The following is a 26898-nucleotide window of genomic DNA, read 5'->3' as shown; positions in this document are numbered from 1 at the left end:
GTGAGTAATTCAGTACAACTGTCATGATGAAGTAATAAAATACAAGTAATAATATATATATATATTAGGGCCTACTATATATATATATTCACACACAGACTGTATGTGTAGAGGTTTTGGGAGGTTTGGTAGGAGTGTTTTAGGAATTAGTTGAACACAGTATTGATATGATATACTACAGTGAAATCTACATTATACAGAGCCTTCAGAAAGTATTCGCACCTCTTGACTAGTTCCACATTTTGTTGTGTGACAAAGTGAGATTAAAATTGATTTAATTGTATTTTTTTGTTGTCATTGATCTACGCAAAATACTGTCAAAAGTGGAAGAATATTTAGATTATTATTTATATATATATATTTTAAAGTAATATAGACTGTATACTATGTAGACTTTTTTTTGCGATGAATCCATTCCATAGTCCCTGTGTGTGTGTAGAAATGTGAATTATGTCTCTTCTCTTAACCCCCTCCACTCCACTACAGACACGCTGCTGTGTTCCTGGAGCGTGGGCCCCAGCGGATCGGCAGCGTGTACAAGAAAGCAGTTTACCTGCAGTACACTGACGCCACCTACACAAAGGAGATAACCAAGCCCAAGTGGCTGGGCTTCCTGGGCCCTGTGATGTCGGCTGAGGAAGGGGACGTGATCAAGGTCCATCTGAAGAACATGGCCACTAGGGCCTACTCCATCCACTCCCATGGAATCATGTACAACAAGACCAGTGAGGGTGAGTGGATGTGGATAGATGTCTAGAATAGTAGAATAGAGGAAAGAATATCCTATAATTATCAAGGTAACCTCCAAGACAAATGGACATTTGCCATAACTGCAGGCAACAGAGATTATGGATTGTGTTGCCCTTTTAATTATGGAGTGTGGAGCCATTTGTAGATTATGGAATGTGAATCCTATGACTAGTGAGTGGAGTGACACCTTCTAATGTGAATCCTATGACTGAAGTGAATGGAGTGACACCCTCTAATGTGAATCCTATGACTGAAGTGAGTGGAGTGACACCCTCTAATGTGAATCCTATGACTGTAGTGAGTGAGTGGAGTGACACCTTCTAATGTGAATCCTATGACTGAAGTGAGTGGAGTGACACCCTCTAATGTGAATCCTATGACTGTAGTGAGTGGAGTGACACCTTCTAATGTGAATCCTATGACTCTAGTGAGTGAATGGAGTGACACCTTCTAATGTGAATCCTATGACTGAAGTGAGTGAGTAGGGTGGGTAATACTCCTGGCACAAGTCACATGATGGGGACCGGGGTTCAATCCCTGCGTCCACCTTTCCCACCTGCCTGTATTCCCCCCCAAGACAAATGGAAGTCAGTCACTGATCCAGATAACTCCCATATTGCCAGGTGCTCTGTACCCGGACGAGACGACGGATGCGGAGAAACATGACGACCGGGTGGATCCTGGGAAGAGCTACACTTACGTGTGGGTCCTGAGCGACACCCACGCCCCCACCAAGGAGGACACCAACTGCCTGGCACGCGCCTATCACTCCCACCTCCACGCACCTCAAGACATCGCCTCAGGACTTGTAGGACCCCTCATCATCTGTAAAAAAGGTACAGGCTTCTTATCGGGCACCTAAACGCTGGTTATGAACAGTAGGTCTGATCTGGTTTAGAACAACATCGTGTTGCACCACTGGAGCTCCCGAGCGGCGCAGCGATCTATGGCACTGTATCTCAGTGCTTGAGGCGTCACTACAGACACTCTGATTCGATTCCAGGCTGTATCACAACCGGCCGTGATTGGAAGTCCCATAGGGCGGCGTACAATTGGCCCAGCGTCGTCCAGGTTTGGCTGGTGTAGGCTGTCATTGTAAATAAGAATATGTTCTTAACTGACTTGCCTAGTTAAATATAGGTTAAATAAAAATACAAAAATGTAAACAATGAACTGTTTGAGTTTTATGTATAGTGTTATTAGCCCATTGTGGCGATTAAGGAGGAACAGTGATCCTGAGATTAGAGAAGAGAGTCCACACACCATCTCCCTGTGTCATAAAGGCCGTAGTATGTTTTCATGTACATGGATGTTTATTTCTGAGATGCGCAGGTACCCTGGATGTCTATGGTGACAAGGCAGCAGACTACTCGTACGTCCTGATGTTCACTGTGTCGGACGAGAACATGAGCTGGTACCTGGACGACAACATCAAGACCTACTGCACTCAGCCATCAACAGCAGCCAACAGCCCACAACAGCCATCAACAGCAGCCAATAGCCCACAACAGCCATCAACAGCAGCCAATAGCCCACAACAGCCATCAACAGCAGCCAATAGCCCACAACAGCCCACAGCTAAAGTAGACAAAGAGGATGAAGCATTCCAGGAGAGCAACCTGATGCACTGTGAGATTATTAACGTAAATAAAACTAATACACACACACACACACACACACACACGCGCGCGCACGATCATAGGCCACTAACACAGTGTGTCCACTGTCTTGCAGCGATCAATGGCTTTGTGTACGGCAACCTGCCTGACCTGAGCATGTGTGTCGGAAACAAGATCCACTGGCACCTGATCGGCATGGGCAATGAGGTGGACATCCATTCAGTGTTCTTTCACGGCCAAATCCTGACCAACCTTGGTCACCACACAGACGCAGTCAGCTTGTTCCCAGCCACATTCACCAATGTGGAGATGACCGCTGACAACCCTGGTCACTGGCTGCTGAGCTGCCAGGTCAACGACCACCTGATGGGTATGTATGTATTTTACAAGCCAAGGACTGTATGCAAAAAGCATGTCAGAGAATAGGCTGCTGATCCATTGTAGGACCAGGTGTTCCCTTGCCATATGCTATTAGTAATAACGATCTAGAAGGTTAAAATTAATCACCTACTCCGAGATTCTTTGGGCCCAGATAGACAGCCAATCAGAGGGTAGTACAACAACTCCCCAACAAGTTACAAGACATGTCACAGAGTGAACATTTTTTTGCCAGAGTCAAAGTTAATGTAACATCCCACTGGGCACAAACAGCTTGAATCAATGCTGTTTCTACATTATTTCAACAAACAATTCAATGTGATAACGTTGAATCAACGAGGAAAACTGATTGGATTTGCAAAAAGTTCCTCCGTGTAAAGGAATATCCTTTCTTCACCCAACTTTTAACCTAAATTCAATGACATGGTAGAAATTTTGGGTTGATTTCACAATGAATTCACGTTAGTTGACAACTCAATCAAATGTTAAACTGACGTCTGTGTCTGATGGGATAAAGTGATTGTCTTCCTCTGATTTCCTCACCTCAGCGGGCATGCAGGCCCTCTTTGAGGTAAAGAAGTGTTTCCCGGCTGTCCACAAGCCGCGGCCCAGCGGGGAGGTGAGGGAGTACTTCATCGCTGCCGAGGAGGTGCTGTGGGACTATGCTCCCTCACAGGTCAACCACGGCACAGGGCAACCTCTGAACACAGACGGGTCAGTAACATCACTGTCGTCTGTGGTTTGGGCGCACTTGTTTTAAGTTGAAAAGGGATTTTTGAGTGTGTAACTATTGCCCATTACCAATTTAAACCTGGTCCAAAAAATATAGAAAGGGACTGGGTGGTTGTTTTCTGGCCTTGTATTGGTGCTGACTGTTGCCATGTTCTTTGTCCCTCCTGAATGTCCTCAGTGATTCAGAGACGTTCTTCCAGAGAGGTAACGATCGTATTGGGGGGAAATATAAAAAGGTCCATTACAAGGAGTACACAGACAACACCTTCACCGTGCAAAAGGAGAGAACACCTGAGGAGTTGCACCTAGGGATTCTGGGTAATGTACCACACACCCCTTGCACAGTCTTCACATTATGCTGCCTTGAAATGAAATCTAAAAAGGGATTACATTCTATTATTTTCCTATCGATCTACACAACCTACTCCACATTTTCAAAGTGAAAGAAAAATTATATAAAACTGTCCAAATTAGTAAAAAATACAAAATAGGATGTATTGATTGATCATTCAAATCGACGGGCTGTAGTGGACCGGGTCGAGAGCTTCAAGTTCCTCAGTGTCGAAATCACTAAGGATCTATCATGGTCCACACACAACCACAGTCATGAAGAGGGCACGACAAAACCTATTTTCCCTCAGGAAGCTGAAAAGATTGAGAATGGGCCCTCAGATCCTCAAAAAGTTATACAGCTGCACCATTGAGAGCATCTTGACTGGCTGCATCACCGCTTGGTATGGTGACTGCTTGGCAAGGCGCTACAGAGGGTAGTGCGTACGGCCCAGTACATCACTAGGGCCAAGCTCCCTGCCATCCAGGACTTCTATACCAGGCGGTGTCAAAGGAAGGCCCTAAAAATTGTCAAATACTCCTGCCTCCCAAGTCATAGACTGTTCTCTCTGCAACCGCACGGCAAGTGGTACCAATGCAGGACCAACAGGACCCTGAACAGCTTCTACCCCCAAGCCATAAGCCTGTTAAACAGTTAGTTAAATAGTTAACCAAATAGCTAACCAGACGATCTGCATTGACCGTTTTTGCACTTTACTTTTTTTAACTCATCACATCTGCTGCTGCTACTGTTATTCATCTGTCACTTTACTCCTAGTTATATGTACATATCTACCTCAATTACCCCGTAGCCCTGCACATCCACTAGGTGCTGGTACCCCGTGTATAGAGCCAAGTTATACTCATTGTGTATTTATTATTATGAGTTATTACTTTTCTATTCTTTTTCTATTTTCTCTGTCTCTGTATTGTTGGGAAAGGGCACATAAGTAAGCATTTCACTGTTAGTCTATACCTGTTGTTTACTGTTAGTCTACACCCCTGAGTTAATACTTGGTGGAAGCACTGTTGACAGCCATTATGGCTGTGAATAATTTTGAATAATGTTCGACGAACTCTTAGGAAAACATATATTCATGGATTTTTTTCAAAATCAAAAGACTGAGGCGGGTTTTAACTTTTTACCTGGGCTTTGCTCCTTTCATATTTATCCTAACAAACTCCCCTGCTGGTGACAAGCATACCCATAACATGATAATGCCACAAGACGGAAGCCTGTGTTAAAGAATCCACTCCAAATCATCCATTCTGTGTGCAACAAGGCCGTTAAGTAGTACTGCTAGACAACATGGCAAAGACATTAACGACAGGTTTGGGTCAAATCCAATACAACACAGAGTGAAACCCTCTGTATTTTCAAGCATGGTGGTGGCAGCATCATGTTATGAGTATGCTTGTCATTTGCAGGGACTGGGGAGTTTGTCAGGATCAGAAGAAATATGAAAGGAGCAAAGCCCAGGGACAATTACACCAATTTTTATGCCAAAGACACACCAGAATGGCTTTCCAAAAGGTGTAAATCGGCAGTAGCGGTGCGTGGGTAAAATCACTAAGGAAGCCAAGCCAAGCCAGTAAAAATGCCATATTAAACCTGTTGTGATATTTGCGTTGTTTGCTCTACAACCCATTCATTCACATGCCACTGTGATATACAATAAGGCCGCGACAACTACACAAAACCGGAGAGCAACATCTGTGGTGAAGTCCACAAAGCAAATATTGCATGTAACAAACAGTTATATGACCTGCAGCATGGTTAAGCAAGTTAATGTTTGCGACAGTTTACTGAACAACTACTGATTCACAAGCTCAGAGTTACCCACAAGTCAGCACAAAGACAACACGAGCCCTGAATCCGCTATTTCAGCACCATTTACACTTAAACATCATCAAATCAACAGTTTAATACACTGAAAACAAACTTAAAGATACCAAAAACAATTTAGTCCAATCAATTATTATGCTCTTGTTGAGTGTTCCTGAGTGGTCTCAGTCCTGACTTAAATTTGCTTGAAAATTACAGACAAGGTTTGAATATTTCTGTCCATCAATAATTCCCAACCAAATGTATTGAGCAATTTTGATGAAAACAATGGACACTCCTTTAACTTCAGAGTATTTTCTTACATAGCTTTTTTTGCTCTTTAGAAATGAAAGCACTTTATGTCCCCCCCATTTGCAGGTGTCATTACTATTCAGACAAATTCACTTATAGTGTAGTAGTCAAAAATGTTGTATTTGGTCCCATATTCCCAGCACGCAATGACTAAATACACATCAAGCATGTGATTCTACAAACTTGTTGGATGCATTTGCAGTTTGTTTTGGTTGTGCTTTGGATTATGTTGTGCCTAATGCTGTGCCCTCCCTGGATTTTGTGTTAAACGCTCTACAACAAAGCTTTCTTAGTGTCCAACAAGCTTTCTCTACCCTTAACCTTGTTCTGAACACCTCCAAAACAAAGGTCATGTGGTTTGGTAAGAAGAATGCCCCTCTTCCCACAGGTGTGATTACTACCTCTGAGGGTTTAGAGCTTGAGGTAGTCACCTCATACAAGTACTTGGGAGTATGGCTAGACGGTACACTGTCCTTCTCTCAGCACATATCAAAGCTGCAGGCTAAAGTTAAATCTAGACTTGGTTTCCTCAATCGTAGTCGCTCCTCTTTCACCGCAGCAGCCAAACTAACCCTGATTCAGATGACCATCCTACCCATGCTAGATTATGGCAAAGTCATTTATAGATCGGCAGGTAAGGGTGCTCTCGAATGGCTAGATGTTCTTTACCATTCGGCCATCAGATTTGCCACCAATGCTCCTTATAGGACACATCAATGCATTCTATACTCCTCTGTAAACTGATCATCTCTGTATACCTGCCGCAAGACCCACTGGTTGATGCTTATTTATAAAACCCACTCCCCTATCTGAGATATTTACTGCAGCTCTCATCCTCCACATACAACACCCGTTCTGCCAGTCACATTCTGTTAAAGGTCCCCAAAGCACACCCATCCCTGGGTCGCTCCTCTTTTCAGTTCGCTGCAGCTAGCGACTGGAAGGAGCTGCAACAAACACTCAAACTGAACAGTTTTATCTCAATCTCTTCATTCAAAGACTCAATCATGGACACTCTTACTGACAGTTGTGGCTGCTTTGTGTGATGTAATGTTGTCTCTACCTTTTTGCCCTTTGTGCTGTTGTCTGTGCCCAACAATGTTTGTACCATGTTTTGTGCTGCTACCATGTTATGTTCCTGCCATGTTGTGTTGCTACCATGTTGTTGTCATGTTGTGCTGCTACCATGTTGTGCTGCTACCATGTTGTTCTGCTACCATGTTGTGCTGCTGCCATGTTGGGTTGCTACCATGCTGTGTTGTCATGTGTTGCTGCCTTGCTATTTTATTGTCTTATGTCTCTCTTTATGTAGTGTTGTGTTGTCTCTCTTGTTGTGATGTGTTTTGTCCTATATTTATATTGTATTTAAAAAAAAAAAATTATCCCAGGCCCCCGTCCCAGCAGGAGGCCTTTTTTGCCTTTTGGTAGGCCGTCATTGTAAATAATAATTTGTTTTCAACTGACGACCCTTGTTAAATAAAGGTTCAATCAAAATAAATTAAAATTGAAATTAATGGTAAATAATGAATTGTGTCATTTTGGAGTCACTTTTTATTTAAATAATAACAGAATATTTGATTCTGAACTCTTTCACATGAATGTGGATGCTACCCTGATTACAGATACTCATGAATGAATCATTAATAATGATGAGAGAGAAAGTTAGAGGCACAAAGATCATACCCCGAAAACATGCTAACCTCTCAGCAATAACAGGGGTGGTTAGCATTTTTTGGGGCTATGATATTTATGCCTCTAACTCTGTAAATCCAATTGAATCCCATTTTAGAGGTCATTTTAAAATGTGAAGACTATGCAATGGATGTTTAAACTTTCACTAGTCACTGTAGTTCATTCATACTGCAGGTTGATTCTGTTGCTCCGGGACTAGGAGATCTATCCCCCTAGTCTTGTAGTGGGTCCTCTGTCGATTTAAGCAATGGCACCTCGCAGGTTTGTGGTACATGGCCAATATACCACGTCTGTGGGCTGTTCTTACACACAGCACAACGCGGAGTGTCTGGATACAGCCCTTAGCCGTGGTATATTGGCCATGTACCACAAACCACCGAGGTGCCTTATTGCTATTATAAAACTGGTTACCAACGTAATTAGAGCAGTAAAAAAAATATGTTTTGTCATACCCGTGGTATACAGTCTGATATACCATGGCTGTCAGCTAATCAGCGTTCAGGGCTCGAACCACCCAGTTTATAATACATGGTAGATCATGACAACACCTCAATAGTGGGATCGATACCCGGGACCACCCAAACGTAAAAAAAAAAAGATGTATGCATACTTTTTATTACTTTGGATAAAAGCGACTGCTAAATTGCATATTTCTATAAATGTATTAATGACTAAATGGCTGCCGTGTGTGTTGCAGGTCCTGTGATCAGGGCTGAGGAAGAAGACACCATCAAGGTGGTGTTTAAGAACAAGGCCAGTCGTCCGTTCTCCATGCAGCCACATGGGGTGCAGTACAGCGTCGAGCAGTCTGGGACTCTCTACTATAACGAACTGGAAGGTTAGAAGTAGTAACACATTGAGTGATGATTATTTACTACATGTTAAGTCAACACCCTGATGAGGACAGCTTGTCTGTTGAAACATTGGATATTAGGTGATTAAATGATTGCATCTGAGCTCCTAGATGTGCGTCTCTCCTTTTCATTTTCAAGACAACACCGTTAACATTATTTTTGTAGTAAAAAGTTTCCTTTCCGATGTCTCATACCATCAATTAACGCTCCTAATGCTTTCACAGAATCCTACACTGCCAAAAAACTCAGAGAAATCAAGAAGGAGACGCGTAAGTATGCTCATTTATGCCTATTTCTTATATAACTACAGTACCCAGCAAGGTTGGGGTCAATTCCATTTCAATGCCAGTCAATTGGAATTCCAATTTTATTTCATGCTTTTCAATGGGTCCGATTCAATCCGTAGCACTAATGATCAGCACTACAGCGTGATAGAAATTTAAAGGCAGTGTGCCATCGTTCGCGGAGACTGCATTCATTGTAAACGCTGCATATGTCAGCTCAATCGAAAATGACCTTTAAATGGAAATTATGCTACAGCACGGATCTTCAGCACTACGGATTGAATCGAGCCCTTACTTTCTGAATTGACTGGAATTGAAATAGAATTGACCCCAAACCCTGGTATCCAGTTCCTGCAGGTGTTTAGCCACACTGAGGAGGAGGTGGGGACCCGGCCAGCTGGCCAGGGATGTTTTATGTTTGGTCACCAGGGTCTTTCTCTTACCAAACACAGTCCAAATAAAACTAAACAATGTCACTTAATTTGCTCTTGCTAGGTAGTGATGATAGACATCCACAGTGTAAAGTCTAAAAGTCTATATTCAGTGGTCTGACAGTGGAACCTAGGACATTAGCTAAGGTAGTGGCTGGTTAGTTACTGAGCCCTGGTGGCAGTGTACACACAACTTTTACATCACTCCAGAATAAGCACAGAACCTATTATGACTGTAGGCCTATTTTACATTTACATGTTAGTCATTTAGCAGACACTCTTATCCAGAGTGACGTACAGTTAGTGCATTCATCTTAAGATACAGTAGCTAGGTTGGACAACCACATATCACAGTCATAGTAAGGACATTCTTCATCAATAAAGTAGAGATCAGCAAAGTCAGAGCAAGTAAGAAGAAAACTAAAAAGTAAAGCATTAGTTCACGAAAGGTATTCCTCACCATGTGAAGATATGATGGGTCCGAGTTACTTGGTGTATAGAGAGAATAGGAGAGGGCCTAGAACCGAGCCCTGGGGAATACCACACGTGAGAGTACGTGGTGCAGACACAGATCCTCTCCACATCATCTGCTAGGAGAGATCTGCCAAGTAGGATGCAATCCAAGAATGTGCAGAGCCTGAGACGCCCAGCCCTGAAAGGGTGGAGAGGAGGATCTGATAGAGCCTGAGACGCCCAGCCCTGAGAGGGTGGAGAGGAGGATCTGATGGTTCACAGTGTTGAAGGCAGCAGATATATCTAGGAGGATGAGAACAGAGGAGAGAGAGTCAGCTTTGGCAGTGCAGAGAGCCTCCATGACACAGAGAAGAGCAGAGGATAGAGAGTCAGCTTTGGCAGTGCAGAGAGCCTCAGTGACACAGATAAGAGCAGAATCAGAGAAAGATACCCAGCAAACATGACCCAATTGGCCCCATGTGGCTATTTGGTGGGCACGGGCTAGCCCACACCAGCCCAACATTGGGCTAGCCCACAACAAGCCCAACACAGGCTAGCTTACACCAATCCCACATCAGCCCAACACGGGATCGCCTACACCAACCTTTCACACAGACAAGCCCACACCACCTCAACACGGGCCAGCCTACACCAAGCCCAACACGGCTAACCTACAACTGCCCAGCACAGGCTAGCCCACACCAAGCCCAGCACATCAATATCAAATCAAATGTATTTATATAGCCCTTCTATAGCTGATATATCAAAGGGCTGTACAGAAACCCAGCCTAAAACCCCAAACAGCAAGCAATGCAGGTGTAGAAGCACGGTGGCTTAGGAAAAACTCCCTAGAAAGGCCAAAACCTAGGAAGAAACCTAGAGAGGAACCAGGCTATGAGGGGTGGCCAGTCCTCTTCTGGCTGTGCCGGGTGGAGATTATAACAGAACATGGACAAGATCTTCAAATGTTCATAGATGACCAGCAGGGTCAAATAATAATAATCACAGTAGTTGTTGAGGGTGCAACAAGTCAGCACCTCAGGAGTAAATGTCAGTTGGCTTTTCTTAGCCGATCTTTGAGAGTATCTCTACCGCTTCTGCTGCCTATAGAGAGTTGAAAACAGCAGGTCTGGGACAGGTAGCATGTCCGGTGAACAGGTCAGGGTTCCATAGCCGCAGGCAAAACAGTTGAAACTGGAGCAGCAGCACGACCAGGTGGACTGGTGACAAACAAGGAGTCATCATGCCAGGTAGTCCTGAGGCATGGTCCTATGGCTCAGGTCCTCTGAGAGAGAGATAGAAAGAGAGAATTAGAGAGAGCATACTTCAATTCACACAGGACACCGGATAAGACAGGAGAAATACTCCAGATATAACAGACTGAACCTAGCCCCCCCGACACATAAACTACTGCAGCATAAATACTGGAGGCTGAGACAGGAGGGGTCAGGAGACAGTGCCAATGTGGGCATGTTTTCCGGGATAGCATGTTTTTTCCGTAACACAGACCATTTATTGAACTAATCACCAAGCCATGGAATTTTTATCTTTTTGACCTTCACCCCTACCCTCCAGGAACTGTAACCCCTCCCCCGGCAGCGCTGGTTAAACCAGGCACCACGCACACCTATGAGTGGGTGGTCCCTAAGGATGGTGGGCCGGTGGCGGACGATGCAGACTGCATTACATACTTCTACTACTCAGCCGTGGACCCTGTCAAAGACACCAGCTCCGGCCTTGTTGGACCCCTCCTGGTCTGCAAAAAAAAGACCCTCAAAAAAGGGAAACAGGTAAAGAAATGGAATTGAATTGGAATTGGTTGAATACCTTTATTGTCAGTGTGTTGAAATATTGAATCTGGAATGTGTTCATCAGCTGACTCGGCATTACATAGGTCAAATACAGACAGAGCACTCACATCAATTATTTTCACGTTTATTTCCCATTTCAGAAAAACGTGAACAAGGAGTTCCACATGCTGGCTACAGTGTTTGATGAGAATCTGAGCTGGTTCCTGGATGACAACATTAACCAGTTTACCAAGGCTCCTAAAACTGTCAACAAAGAGGATGAGGACTTCCAGGAATCTAACAAAATGCACTGTGAGTCTTTTAGGCTGTGTTTACACACGCAGCCCAGTTCTGGTCTTTTACCCAACTATTTGTAAAATAGCTGATCTGATTGGTCAAAAGACCAAATTAGTGGAAATAGATCAGAATTGGGCTGCTTGTGTAAATACAGCCTTAGAGCACTGATCTATCATGGAAACTTGTTAAACTGTGATGCTAATTCAGCTACAAAACATGTAAATTCTTCTTTGGCAAAGTTGCAATTAAACTCATTCCTTCTCAGTTACTTTCAAAAAGCCTATATTGTAATGGGATTTCCCTATGGATAAAAAAAAAGTAAACACCAAAACACAGCAGTTACCAACAACCTAACACGTTTCAACCTCTCACTGGTCTTCTGTAGGGCACTAACTTTTCCATGTCTTGTTCCCACAGCAATCAATGGCTACATGTATGGGAACCTTCCAGGGCTGACCATGTGTAAGGGGGACAAGGTGTCTTGGCACCTGTCTGGCCTGGGCTCTGAGGCTGATATCCACGGCCTATACTTTGAAGGGAACAGGTTCATCTACAGAGAGACACGCAGAGACGTCATGAACGTGTTCCCTCACATCTCCCACACTGTCATGATGGAGCCAGACAGCATGGGTAGGACACATTGTGGATGGAGGGATGCATGGAGGAATGAATGGAAGGATGGTTGGATGAGTGGGTGGGTGGGTGGGTGGGTGGGCGGGTGGATGGATGGATGAATGGACGGATGGGTGGAGGGGTGGATGGACTAATGGAGAGATGGATGGATAGATGAATGGACTAATGGAGAGATAGGTGGATGGATAGATGGATGGATGGATGGATGGACTAATGGAGAGATGGATGGATGGATGGATGGATGGATGGATGGATGGATGGATGGATGGATGGATGGATGATGGACTAATGGAGAGATGGATGGATAGATGGATGGATGGACTAATGGAGAGATGGATGGATGGATGGACTAATGGAGAGATGGATGGATGGATGGATGGGCAGATGGATGGATGGAGAGATGGATGGATAGATGGATGGATAGATGGATGGATGGACTAATGGAGAGATGGATGGATAGATGGATGGATGGATGGACTAATGGAGAGATGGATGGATGGATGGGCAGATGGATGGATGGATGGATGGATGGATGGATGGATGGGCAGACGGATGGATTGATGGATGGATGGGCAGATGGATGGATGGATGGATGGGCAGATGGATGGATGGATGGATGGATGGATGGATGGATGGATGGATGGATGGATGGAGGGGCAGACGGATGGATTGATGGATGGATGGGCAGATGGATGGATGGATGGGCAGATGGATGGATGGATGGAGGGGCAGACAGATGGATGGATGGATGGAGGGGCAGACGGATGGATTGATGGATGGATGGGCAGATGGATGGATGGAGGGGCAGACGGAAAGACAGAATCGTAAATGTTTACTTCTGTTCTAATTGAAAATCAATTAAAACGAATTATAATGACAGACAATGGATTTGTTTCCCCCCTCCAGGTCAGTTTGAGGTGGTGTGCAAGACGACAGACCATTACCAGGGAGGTATGAGGGCCAACTACACTGTGCAGAAGTGTAGTATGTTCAACAGGCAGTCAGAGATCATGCTCCACTCTAAGACCTACTACATTGCTGCCATTGAGATAGACTGGGACTACTCCCCCAACCGGACCTGGGAGCAGGAGATGTACAATGGCCTCATACATAGGTAATCTAACCGTAGCTTCAAGTCCACAACGCCAGCTCAACCCTAACCCCAGCCATAACCCTAGCTTCATGTCTTATATTCTCTCCTGATTCTAGAAACCTCCAACCAGGATTTCTGGAAAACAAGGGAATTTATTGAAAGTTCCAGGAATTTTGCAACCCTAACCCTAACTATAGCTTCATGTCCACAGCCCCAGCTCAACCCTAACCCCAGCCATAACCCTAACCCCAGCTCAACCCTAACCCCAGCCATAACCCTACCTTCATGTCTACACCCCAGCTCAACCCTAACCCCAGCCATAACCCTAGCTTCATGTCTACACCCCAGCTCAACCCTAACCCCAGCTCAACCCTAACCCCAGCCATAACCCTAGCTTCATGTCTACACCCCAGCTCAACCCTAACCCCAGCTCAACCCTAACCCCAGCTCAACCCTAACCCCAGCTCAACCTTAACCCCAGCCATAACCATAACCCTAGAAACATTCCTGTTCCATGTTTGAGACATGGATCTACAATACATCAGTATGTTTTCTTTGTCTCCAGTCCAGGAAATGATTTCATTGATAAACAGGGTAAGTTCATCGGCTCCATCTACAAGAAAGTTGTGTACAGGCAGTTCACCAACAATAAATTCACCAAACAGAAGGAGAGATCAGCAGACATGCAACACCTGGGGATCCTGGGTAAGTTTTAGTATAAAGGGTTTGATTCTGGGTAAGTGGTAGTATAAAGGGTTGGGTTCTGGGTAAGTTGTAGTATAACGGGTTGGGTTCTGGGTAAGTTGTAGTATAACGGGTTGGGTTCTGGGTAAGTTGTAGTAAAAAGGTTTTGGTTCTGGGTAAGTTATAGTATAAAGGGTTTGATACTGGGTAAGTTTTAGTATAAAGAGTTTGGTTCTGGGTAAGTTGTAGTATAAAGGGTTTGGCGGTACAGTAGGCTTAGTACGTACATAACATATGGAATTTAATTGTCATACTTTACTTCCCAGGGACCAAGCGATGACTTGACATTATTTTCATTATTAAACTGACCTGTTATGAATCCTGATTGATGACCCCACTTGTTTCTTTCCCCAGGCCCTATGATCCATGCAGACATTGGTGACAAAGTCAATATAGTCTTCAAGAACATGGCCACAAGACCTTACTCTATTCATGCACATGGGGTGAAGACAGACGTTCCACAAGTCAAAGAAACTAAGCCAGGTAAAATAAACAACACCCATAATCCATTGGATTTGACAAGCTAGTGTTTTAGACATTGGATTTGACCAGCTAGTGATATAGACATTGGATTTGACCAGCTAGTGATTTAGACATTGGATTTGACCAGCTAGTGTTTTAGACGTTGGATTTGACCAGCTAGTGATATAGACATTGGATTTGTGATAGTGATATGTAGTAGTTTCAATAGCAGAAAGTCCTTTTAATCGCTACAAAAACCTATTTGTGTCACTTATCTTTTATTACTATGGTTACTCATATATATTTCATGACCCTGTTCTACAGAATAATAACTTTGTAGTGAGTGAGAGTTAGTTTTCTAAAGCAGAGTTGTCCCATACAGGTGAAACACAGACATACACATGGTATGTCCCCAAGACAGCTGGGCCTACAGACAAACAGGAGACATGCAGTGTGGGAGCTTATTACTCCACAGTCAACGTCATCAAGGTAAATGAGATACCACAAACTGAGCCACAAGCTCAATCTCAAGATCAGGGTCGGGTTTCCCCAGAGCCTTTAGTAGCGTTGAGATCATCGTTAGAACCTTCTTACTATCTATCCTTAGTAGCCAAGGTGTTTCCCAGACTTACACACATAAAAACATCTACGAGTGATCCAGACCACACGTACAGAAGCTAAAGTTTTTTTTTTTTTTACCACTCCCGAGTCACTTTAGTCACAGAAGATCTCCGCTAAACATAGAATCAAGATGTCTGACTCGGCCCCCAGTGTCCGGTCTGGGAGCGTGAAGTCACGAGCTCTGCTGGTTGGCTACTGCATAGCAACCTAGCCTTGCCAAAAGCCCTGGAAAGCCTATGTAAATTACGATTAGCAGAACTGCCAAACAAAAAACGTTCTAGTCACGGCCACTTTCACTATGATCCTTAACTATTTTTTGGTGCCATTCAGCCCAAGGGGCCAAGGTTCCGGTCTAAAAACACGGGTTTGACTGCTCCTACAGTTTTGACCTGGTATTGCAGTTTAACTGACGCCCGGCCCAGAAAGACAATTTCAATAGACGGCCACAGAGAAGTCAGACTTGAAATTTCCTAATAAGACAATTTAGTCATCACCTTTATGCACACAACATCCAAATAATTGTCGCTGAGGCCGATCTTTTTTCAAATCATTTACAGCCGAAGATATAAACATTTTATATTCATCAAATGTCATGTTTTTGGATGACATGACGACGTAGCTGCTAGCGCTGCACATACTGAGTGCTAGCGCGCATGTGATGTTGGTCGCATAAATCGCATGCAACCCGGATAGAGAATCGTGTATGTGAAAGTGAATAGATTACTTTGAAAACAACGGTCGGACATCTTGGATCCAGTCTCCAGTTCTTATTATCAGTAGTGGTTCATGGGTAAAATCACTGGGGAAGCCAAAACAAAAAGCCATATTACAACATACGGTGCCTTTGGAAAATATTCAGACCCCTTCCCTTTTTCCACATTTTGTTACGTTACAGCCTTATTTTTTATTTAACCTTTATTTAACTATGCAAGTCAGTTAAGAACAAATTCTTATTTACAATGGCGGACTACCCCGGCCAAACCCGGACGGCGCTGGGCCAATTGTGCGCTGCCCTATGGGACTCCCAATCTCGGCCGGATGTGATACAGCCTGGATTTGAACCAGGGACTGTAGTAACGCCTCTTGCACTGAGATGAAGTGCCTTACACTGCTGCGCTACTCAGGAGCCTTATTCTAAAATTGTTTAAATTAATGTTTATCCTCATCAATCTACACACAATACCCCATAATGACAAAGCGAAAACAGGTTTTTAGATATGTTTGTAAATGTATTAAAAATAAAAACAGAAAAACCTTATTTAAATAAGTATTCAGACCCTTTTCTATGAGACTCAAAATTGATCTCAGGTACATCCTGTTTCCATTGATCAACCTTGAGATGTTTCTACAACTTGGAGTCCACCTGTGGTAAATTCAATTGATTGGACATGATTTGGAAAGGCACACACCTGTCTTTATAAGGTCCCACAGTTGACAGTGCATGTCAGAGCACAAACCAAGCCACGAAGTTGAAGGAATTGTCTGTAGAGCTCCGAGACAGGTTTGTGTGAAGGCATAGATCTGGGGAAGGGTACCAAAACATTTCTGGTGCTTTGAAGGTCCCCAAGAACACAGTGGCCTCCATTATTCTTAAATGGAAGAAGTTTGAGGAGTGGCCAGAAGCCACTCCTCAGTAAAAGGCACATGACAGCCTGCTTGGAGTTTGCCAAAAGGCACCTAAAGACTCTCAGACCATGAGAAACAAGATTCTCTGTTCTGATGAAAACAAGATTGAACTCTTTGGCTTGAATACCAAGCTTCACGTTTGGAGGAAACCTGGCACCATCCCTACGGTGAAGCATGGTGGTGGCAGCATCATGCTGTGGGGATGTTTTTCAGCAGCAGGGACTGGGAGACTAGTCACGATCGAGGGAAAGATTAACGGAGCAAAGTACAGAGAGATCCTTGATGAAAACCTGCTCCAGAGTATTCAGGACCTCCGACTGGGGTGAAGGTTCACCTTCCAACAGGACGACCCTTAGCACACAGCCCAGAGAATGCAGGAGTGGCTTCGGGACATGTCTCTGAATGACCTTGAGTGGCCCAGCCAGAGCACGGACCCCAATCTAACATCTCTGTAGAGACCTGAAAATAGCTGTGCAGCGATGCTCCCCATCCAACCTGACAGAGTTTGACAGGATATGCAGAGAAGGAATGGGAGAAACTCCCCAAATACAGGTGTTCCAAGCTTGCAGTGTCATACCCAAGAACACTTGAGGCTGTAATTGCTGCTAATCGCTGCTAAAGGATCTTCAACAAAGTACTGAGTAAAGGGTCTGAATACTTATGTAAATGTGACATTTCATTTTTTTTGTTTAATATATTTGTAAAAGTACTAAAAAACAGTTTTTGCTTTGTAATTAAAAAGGTATTGTGTGTAGATTGATAAGAGAAAAAACTATTTAATCCATTTAAGAATAAGGCTGTAACGTAACAAAATGTGTAAAAAGTCAAGGTATGTGTTGTATGTGTTGTGATAATTGCGTTTGCTCTATAACCTGTTAGTTCAGAATAAATTCAACCACACCTTTGTTTCATCACAAATCTGGACCTTAACCTCTGTCCGGTGAAGTCCACAAAGCATATTGCATGTAACAAACAGTTACATGACCTACAGCATGGTCAAACAAGTTAATGTTTCCCACCTTTTCTAAAACTATTGATTTAGAACCACAGAGAGTTACCGCAAGTCTCAAAGAAAACAGGAGCTGCCTCCACTATTTCAACATGATCAATTCACCTATGAGTAGGCTAACACAGTGACAACTAAAAGATACCAAAAACTATTTAGTCCAATCAACGTAAGCTAAATATGATGTCGTTTTCAGTAGTTCTGATTTCTCTCTCTCTGTCTGTGTGTGTGTGTGTGTGTATCACAGGAGGTTGGTGGCACCTTAATTGGGGAGGACGGGCTCGTGGTAAAGGCTGGAGCGGAATCAGTGGAATGGTATCAAATACATGGTTTCTATGTGTTTGATGCCATTCCATTGGCTCTGTTCCAGCCATTATTATGAGCCGTTCTCCCCTCAGCAGCCTCCACTGGTGTGTGTGTGTGTGCGTGCGTAGAAAATACATTTACTCACCCTACTTGTAGAGAAATGCCAACGCCATCCTCTCTTTCATGTTGATGAAATGGTCTATGACTGTCATACAGTACACACTTTTAGTTTTTGTTGTCCTGGGCAACCTGGCTAAAAAGCTTGCTCGCTAGCCTAACTTCCTTTCATGGGCAACGATGAGTCAGCTAGTTAACATTAACCTACTATATCTAGCCTCATATTGAACTTCCATCCTCTCAGGCCAGGGGAACAATGTATTAATTTATGGTTGGATCAGAATCACCGTTATAATCATTGACCAGTACGGAGAATTAAGTAAAACCACAAGTTCAAATCCCTATCTCCATCCCAGGCTAATTTAGGAACGGGCCAATTTTAGCTAGCTAGCTAGCCACCGGAAGACAACGACACAACTAAATGCAACAAGTCGGGTTATTTTCTGTCAATGACGTTTTGCTTTTGATGTGAAGCCAAATCCAAACTGACTTCTCTTGACATTTTTTTTTTGGTGCGCCAGGACCATTCACAGTGGAGCTCACTCAGTTTAGCTCAACGCTGATTGGCCATTATTTAATACCTTCTTTTTTTTTAATCAAGGGAGGCCAAATGCTCTCTGACTTGCCTTACATTCAATGCTACGGGCGGCAACAATGTCATACTCTTTTTGACCAGCCAGCATAAAATAGATGGGCTACACGTGATGAGAAATATTCAGCTTCTTGCAAATTGAAGGAAAATTATGAAACACAAAAATGTGTTTAATTAGTTCCATTGGCATCCACGAATACACGCTCCTGCTTATTATACCTCAGTGATTCAGCCTATTCAGCAATATGGCGAGCTTCAAATTCAAATACTTCAGGCTTCACGCACCATCGGACGTTTTCCATAGAAATACCAGAGTTAGAACAATGAGCCAGATGTTTCACCGGATGTATGAATCTGAAGCATCCAGTTGGCGTTTCCACTCACCACCAAATTTGGTGATGAGAGGAAGGCCAGTGCTGGCAGAGGGAGAAGAAGGAGCAAGATGGATTTTGGCCGACATTCGGCAAAATGTTCTCATCGATTAAACATTTGATCTCAATGCAGCTTTCTGTTCCCAAAACTACAATCTGTTACGAACAGAGTGGACAAAGTTTTGTAGACTTTATCGTTTTTTAGAAGGAGGGCAAAGGCGAATTGAGTTATTTCACAAACGCACTTCATAAATATGCAAATACTTGCTATAACGCACCAATAGGGTCTCACTAGCTCGGGCTCTGCCATACCTCCTTGCTTGTTCTGCACGCTATGGTTAATTTGCTCCAATTGGAAACGATAGGCTCTGGTCTATTTTTTGGTTAATTATAAAAATCTTACGGAATACATGGATGATGTCAGCGCTATCACATCTACTGATTTTAATGTCCATGGTCTGACGGTGACTGCCAACTTCAGAACCAAGTTGACCTCAAATTCAAAGTTGTCAAAGTATTTGCAATTCTTACAAACAAGTGAATGATAAAAGTATGCTTCAAATAAAAACCGAGATGACAGCATAAAAATATTCATAGGATAGGCCTCATGGGCCTATATAGTCTATTTCAATCATATTTAAATAACGGTAAAGTTCAATCAATTGAGTTATATTTTGTTACTAGGCTACTGTCTATTTTTTTTGCCTCAATGTGTTTCATGATGTGCGCAATGATGTACAGTACCTAACCCTCAATAGCCTACTTACAGTCATAAGCGATAATATCTCTCCAGGTGCTATTCCGTCGTCAATATTGTGGAATAATGCTAATGTTAAGGTAAAATTTGAATGGAGGAAGCTGATCCGTGAGCAGCGATGTTTTTCTTTCGATCATATCGGTATCAAGACATGGTCTAACGATGCACTTAACTAACGTTATCGCTACGTGCTTGTTTGGGAAACAAAAGGTTGGCTCGTAAATAACGATGCATCTGATAATCGTTAATGCTTAAATGACATTGTACATCCGTAAGTAAACATGTCACTGTCACAGGCTGACTACACCGCTAAATAAATTTAGAAATCTATATTATTCAATTATTGCACCCACACTGCTCACGTGTGCTAACGAGTGTCCAAATAGAAGTCAGTTCTATTTCTGACGCAGATCACGCTGCAAGTCCTGCCTCTCCCATCTCCTCATTGGTTTATAGAAGCAGGTGCCCACCTGCCATCTCCTCATTGGTTATACCACGTGGGTGACTGAAAGACGAACGAGGTCAGTGCCGGTAATGCACCTAATTTATGAAAGTTGCCAATCTCAATATAAAGTCAAGAGAAAAAAAAAGCCTGGAAGGAGGAGAGATGACTAGAAACGATTTGGTTGACCGTTTTATATGTGGATTAATTGGCGTAGTAGAGGACCTTGTGCATTTCAGGTAAAATAACAACTCAATGTTTATATCCCAGGACAAATTAGCTAGCAACAGCAAGCTAGCTAAATAGGACAAATTAGCTAGCAAGTGCAAGCTAGCTAAATTGGCAGAAATGTTTAATGCTTTTTGACCTGTCTCCAAGTTAATATATATGGTTCAGAGTTTGTTTTGATATTATAACCTGCGTGTCGTGATGGCGTTTGGTGTGGGGGGACAAAATACATTTATGCACGATGGCGCGCGCAGCCGGTTTGGGTTCCATGTTAGTCTACACCTGTTGTTTGCGAAGCATGTGACAAATACATTTGATTTGACATCGCAACTAGAAAACGAGGCCCAATCCTGTGTTTGTCCCACATTACATATACAGTTGAAGTCGGAAGTTTACATACACTTAGTTTGCAGTCATTAAAACTTGTTTTTCAACCACTCCACAAATTTCTTGTTAACAAACTATAGTTTTGGCAAGTGGGTTAGGACATCTACTTTGTGCATGACACAAGTAATTTTTCCAACAATTGTTTACAGACAGATTATTTCACTGTATCACAATTCCAGTTGGTCAGAAGTTTACATATACTAAGTTGACTTTAAACAGCTTGGAAAATTCCAGAATTCTGATTGACTCAAATGATGTCAAATAGTCTATTGGAGGTGTACCTGTGGATGTATTTCAAGGCCTACCTTCAAACTCAGTGCCTCTTTGCTTGACATCATCGGAAAATCAAAAGAAATCCGCCAAAACCTCAGAAAAGAAATTGTCGACCTCCACAAGTCTGGTTCATCCTTGGGAGCAATTTCCAAACGCCTGAAGGTATCACTCTCATCTGTACAAACAATAGTACGCAAGTATAAACACCATGGGACCACGCAGCCGTCATACCGCTCAGGAAGGAGACGCGTTCTGTCTCCTAGAGATGAACGTACTTTGGTGCGAAAAGTGCAAATCAATCCCAGTACAACAGCAAAGGACCTTGTGAAGATGCTGAAGGAAACAGGTACAAAAGTATCTATATCCACAGTAAAACGAGTCCTATATCGACATAACCTGAAAGGCCGCTCAGCAAGGAAGAAGCCACTGCTCCAAAACCGCCATAAAAAGCCAGACTACGATTTGTAACTGCACATGGGGACAAAGATCGTACTTTTTGGAGAAATGTCCTCTGGTCTGATGAAACAAAAATGGAACTGTTTGGCCATAATGAGCATCGTTATGTTTGGAGGAAAAAGGGGGAGGCTTGCAAGCCGAAGAACACCATCCCAACCGTGGAGCACGGGGGTGGCAGCATCATGTTGTGGGGGTGCTTTACCGCAGGAGAGACTGGTGCACTTCACAAAATAGATGGCATAATGAGGCAGGAAAATTATGTGTATATATTGAAGCAACATCTGAAGACATCAGTCAGGAAGTTGAAGCTTGGTCGCAAATGGGTCTTCCAAATGGACAATGACCCCAAGCATACTTCCAAAGTTGTGGCAAAATGGCTTAAGGACAACAAAGTCAAGGTATTGGAGTGGCCATCACAAAGCCCCGACCTCAATCCTATAGAAAAGTGTGTGCGAGCAAGGAGGCCTACAAACCTGACTCAGTTACACCAGCTCTGTCAGGAGGAATGGGCAAAATTCACCCAACTCATTGTGGGAAGCTTGTGGAAGGCTACCCAAAACGTTTGACCCAAGTTAAACAATTTAAAGGCAATGCCACCAAATAATTGAGTGTATGCAAACTTCTGACCCACTGGGAATGTGATGAAAGAAATAAAAGCTGAAATAAATAATTTTCTCAACTATTATTCTGACATTTCACATTCTTAAAATAAAGTGGTGATCCTAACTGACCAAAGACAGGGAATTTTTACTAGGATTAAATGTCAGAAATTGTGAAAAACTGTATTTGACTGTGGTGTATGTAAACTTCCGACTTCAACTGTACACTACATGACCAAAAGTATGTGGACACCTGCTTGTCCAACATCTCATTCCAAAATCATGGGCATTAATAAGGAGTTGGTCCCCCTTTGCTGCTATAACAGCCTCCACTCTTCTGGGAAGGTTTTCCACTAGATGTTGGAACACTGCTGTGGGGACTTGTTTCCATTCAGCCACAAGAGCATGATTGAGGTTGGGTACTGATGTTGGGCAATTAGGCCTGGCTCACAGTCGGCGTTCCAATTCATCCAAAAGGTGTTTCATGGGGTTGAGGTCAGGGCTTTCTGCAGGCCAGTCAAGTTCTTCCACACCGATCTCAACAAACCATTTCTGTATGGACCTCGCTTTGTGCACAGGGGCATTGTTACACTGAAATAGGAAAGCACAGAATCGTCTAGAATGTCATTGTATGGTGTAGCATTAAGATTTCCCTTCACTGGAACTAAGGGGCCTAGTCCAAACCATGACAAACAGCCCCAGAACATTATTCCTCCTCCACCAAACTTTACAGTTGGCACTATGCATTGGGGCAGGTAGCGTTCTCCTGGCATCCGCCAAACTCAGATTCTTCCCTTGGACTGCCAGATGGTGAAATATGATTCATCAACGCGCTTCCACTGCTCCAGAGGCGGCGGGATTTACACCCCTCCAGCCAATGCTTGGCATTGCGTACGGTGATCTTAGGCTTGTGTGCAGCTGCTCAGCCATGGAAATTTCATGAACCTCCCGACGAACACTTCTTGTGCTGATGTTGCTTCCAGAGGCAGTTTGAAGTTTGGTAATAAGTGTTGCAACCGAGGACAGAATATTTTTACGTGCAACACGCATCAGCCCTCGGCAGTCCCGTTCGGTGAGCTTGTGTGGCCTACCACGTCGCGGCTGAGCCATTGTTGCTCCTAGACCAGGGCTGCCCAACCCTCTTCCTGGAGATCTACCGTCCTGTGGGTTTTCAGTCCAACCCTCTTCCTGGAGATCTACCGTCCTGTGGGTTTTCAGTCCAACCCTCTTCCTGGAGATCTACCATCCTGTGGGTTTTCAGTCCAACCCTCTTCCTGGAGATCTACCATCCTGTGGGTTTTCAGTCCAACCCTAATTTAACACACCTGATTCTACTTATTAGCTGCTCAACATGACCTTAACTAGCTGAATCAGATTCGCTTAATTAGGGTTGGACTGAAAACCTACAGGACAGTAGATCTCCAGGAAGAGGGTTGGACTGAAAACCCACAGGACAGTAGATCTCCAGGAAGAGGGTTGGACTGAAAACCCACAGGACAGTAGATCTCCAGGAAGAGGGTTGGACTGAAACCCTACAGGACAGTAGATCTCCAGGAAGAGGGTTGGACTGAAAACCTACAGGACAGTAGATCTCCAGGAAGAGGGTTGCACTGAAAACCTACAGGACGGTAGATCTCCAGGAAGAGGGTTGGACTGAAACCCTACAGGACAGTATATCTCCAGGAAGAGGGTTGGACTGAAAACCTACAGGACGGTAGATCTCCAGGAAGAGGGTAGGACTGAAAACCTACAGGACAGTAGATCTCCAGGAAGAGGGTTGGAGTGAAAACCTACAGGACAGTAGATCTCCAGGAAGAGGGTTGGGCAGCTCTGTTCAAGACATTTCCACTTCACAATAACAACACTTACAGTTGGCCAGGGCAGCTTTACCAGTGCAGAAATTTGACAAACTGACTTGTTGGAAAGGTGGCATCCTATTACGGTGCCACAATGAAAGTCACTGAGCTCATCGATAAGGCCATTCTACTGCCAATGTTTGTCTATGGAGATTGCATGGCTGTATGCTCGATTTTATACACCTGTCAGCAACGGGTGTGGCTGAAGTAGCCGAATCCACTAATTTGAAGGGGTGTCCACATACTTCTGTAGATATAGTATACATTTAAATACATACACGTTAACACACATATTTACATACATCATTGGTGTCTACCCCCAGGACCTGTACAGCGGTCTAATTGGTCCCCTAGTTATATGTAGACGGAGCTATGCGAGATCATTTGGACTGAAGAAGGAAGTGGAAGAGTTTGCTCTCCTCTTCATGGTGTTTGATGAGAACGAGTCCTGGTACCTGGACGACAACATCAAAACAAACATCAAGACCCCCACCAGGAACATCAAAGAGGATGAGGACTTCATCGAAAGCAATAAAATGCATGGTGAGGCTTGGGAAAGAAAGGGGTGTATGTTATTTTGCCACCGTTAATAGGAAAGCCTTTGCTTAATGATTTCTGAAGCATTTATATAGGCCTTATAAAAAGGGGTTTATTAAGCCTTCATTAATAGGCCTTAAAAAGCTATTGTTTGTTTAAAGTGGGACCAGGGCCTATTCACAGGAGTGATCTAGGATCAGTTTTTGCCTTTTATAGATCAGCACTCCTACTCTGAGGCACTTGATAAATACTGCCCCGGATAAATTGATGTTTTTGTCACTGACATATCTCTGCTGTAGGCATCAACGGGCAGCTGTATGGAAACCTGCTGGGACTGAACATGGAAGTGGGGGACAAGGTGTACTGGTACTTGATGGGGATGGGAAACGAGATAGACATCCACACTGCCCACTTCCACGGGCACAGCTTTGACTATAAGGTAAGATCCCATTTGACCATATTAAAAAAAAAATATTTAAAAAATCATTAGGTGTACATTTCCTCAAAAACTTTCCTGGAAACTTTCAAAGCAGCATAACTTTCCTCCAATTTAAGTGTATGAAGCTCTAAATCATCAGAACTTTTATTAAAAAAAATAAAAACAGAACAGAGAGGTCACATTGAAGACCACATTGAATTATGGACCATAAGCTCAGATGTAGGCGGTCAGTCAAGTATGCATACACTTTATCTACATTTTCTTCACGGTTGTCTTGGGAACACAGGGTGTGGCTACATTCAGTCTGGCTACAGCCTTATAGAAATTTAAAGGCAAATGTTCCCGCATTAGCCGGAGACTGCATTCACAGTAAACGCTGCATAGGATGGCTCAAAACGGAAATGACCTTAATTCCAAATCACACTATAAAACTCTGAATCGAGCCCTTGCTCTTCTAGCCTAGGACTAATACATCTGAATCTGACTCAACAAAATGGTTACATATATACTCCGGTCCTGTGTTCCCCAGCTGAGTGGAGGGTCCCACCGTGCAGACGTGTTTGAACTGTTCCCAGGCACCTTCCAGACGGTGAAGATGAGACCTAAGTACCCAGGCTCTTGGCTGCTGCACTGCCACGTCGCAGACCACATCAAGGCTGGCATGGTAACAGTCTACAAAGTCACTGAGAAAGGTAAGGAGTGTGTGGGTTTGGTTCACTGTGTGTGAAGTGTGGGTTACCGTGTGTGTGTGTGTTTACACTCTATAATTTAGCTGTTACTCCCACTTGTGAATGTTTATACAACTAACCTCTCTGTGTTTTTGTGTCTTTAGAAAAGAAGGGCTTTTTTGGATGAACGCGGAGCATTAACACAAACAGCGAATAAAAGCTACGTACATCTCTTCAGTAATTACACATTGACCTCGTATTCCACATAAGGATCACCGTGACCACTGACAATGCATGAATTAACTAAACGGCTTTAATACAGGGTTTAAGCCTACCTGGTTAAATAAAGGTGAAATAAATAAAAAAAAGCAATGAGCAATGTCTAATGTCAATGCTCTAAAATACATTTTGAATAAAGAAAATATAAAATCCTCCCTGATGTCGTTTCTGATGTTGTCCAACTTGGCACGAACGAGTGTCTAAAAGGTTTACAGAGAACGGAACGACAAACAAAAAAGATCCAATCAGAGGCAGTCCTGTGGACGAGAGGTCGAAGGAGAATGGAAAGAATCGTGAAAGCGAACTGGCGGGCCAAACATACAAATAACGGCACAGTACGACAGTAGTATGGAGAACAGCAATCTCGGTCCTTCTCACGCATGGGCTATTGCAGCAGACGACCACACTGGATTCCACTCCTATCAGCTAAAAACAAGAAGAAGCGGCTCCAGAGGGCACGCGATCACCAACACTGGACCCATCCTGCCTGGTGTCAACGGTACAGGCCGGAGGCGGTGGTGTACCTCCGTCCAATCTGCAGCAACTGGGAGATTCCATGGTGTCAGCATGGACCAACATCCCTATGGAACATTTCTGACATGTAGAATCAATTCCCCGAATAATTCAGGCTGTTCTGGAAGCAAAGGGGACTCCGACCC

At 43.6% G+C, this 26898-nt stretch overlaps 1 protein-coding gene across 1 annotated transcript in view; it reads left to right on the top strand.

Annotated features, from left to right (window-relative positions):
• cp (ceruloplasmin) overlaps positions 1–26394 on the top strand; it is a 28021-nt gene extending 1627 nt beyond the window's left edge. The window contains exons 3-21 of the mRNA XM_029708162.1: positions 487–731; positions 1374–1586; positions 2083–2379; positions 2485–2739; positions 3296–3461; positions 3658–3797; positions 8336–8476; positions 8717–8761; positions 11236–11450; positions 11612–11762; positions 12165–12377; positions 13287–13494; positions 14039–14178; positions 14572–14700; positions 15062–15168; positions 24640–24859; positions 25153–25292; positions 25822–25984; positions 26125–26394. Of these exons, the coding sequence (XP_029564022.1) occupies positions 487–731; positions 1374–1586; positions 2083–2379; positions 2485–2739; positions 3296–3461; positions 3658–3797; positions 8336–8476; positions 8717–8761; positions 11236–11450; positions 11612–11762; positions 12165–12377; positions 13287–13494; positions 14039–14178; positions 14572–14700; positions 15062–15168; positions 24640–24859; positions 25153–25292; positions 25822–25984; positions 26125–26147 (3211 nt within the window). The 3' untranslated portion in view covers positions 26148–26394. The remainder of the gene's footprint in view (positions 1–486; positions 732–1373; positions 1587–2082; positions 2380–2484; positions 2740–3295; positions 3462–3657; positions 3798–8335; positions 8477–8716; positions 8762–11235; positions 11451–11611; positions 11763–12164; positions 12378–13286; positions 13495–14038; positions 14179–14571; positions 14701–15061; positions 15169–24639; positions 24860–25152; positions 25293–25821; positions 25985–26124) is intronic.
• Positions 26395–26898: the final 504 nt, after the last annotated feature.

This window comes from Salmo trutta, chromosome 22, assembly GCF_901001165.1.
Source record: "Salmo trutta chromosome 22, fSalTru1.1, whole genome shotgun sequence".
NCBI classification, from domain to species: Eukaryota; Metazoa; Chordata; class Actinopteri; order Salmoniformes; family Salmonidae; genus Salmo; species Salmo trutta.
The sequence above is the reverse complement of the archived record's forward strand: the minus strand, read 5'-3'. Positions and strand labels throughout refer to the sequence as shown.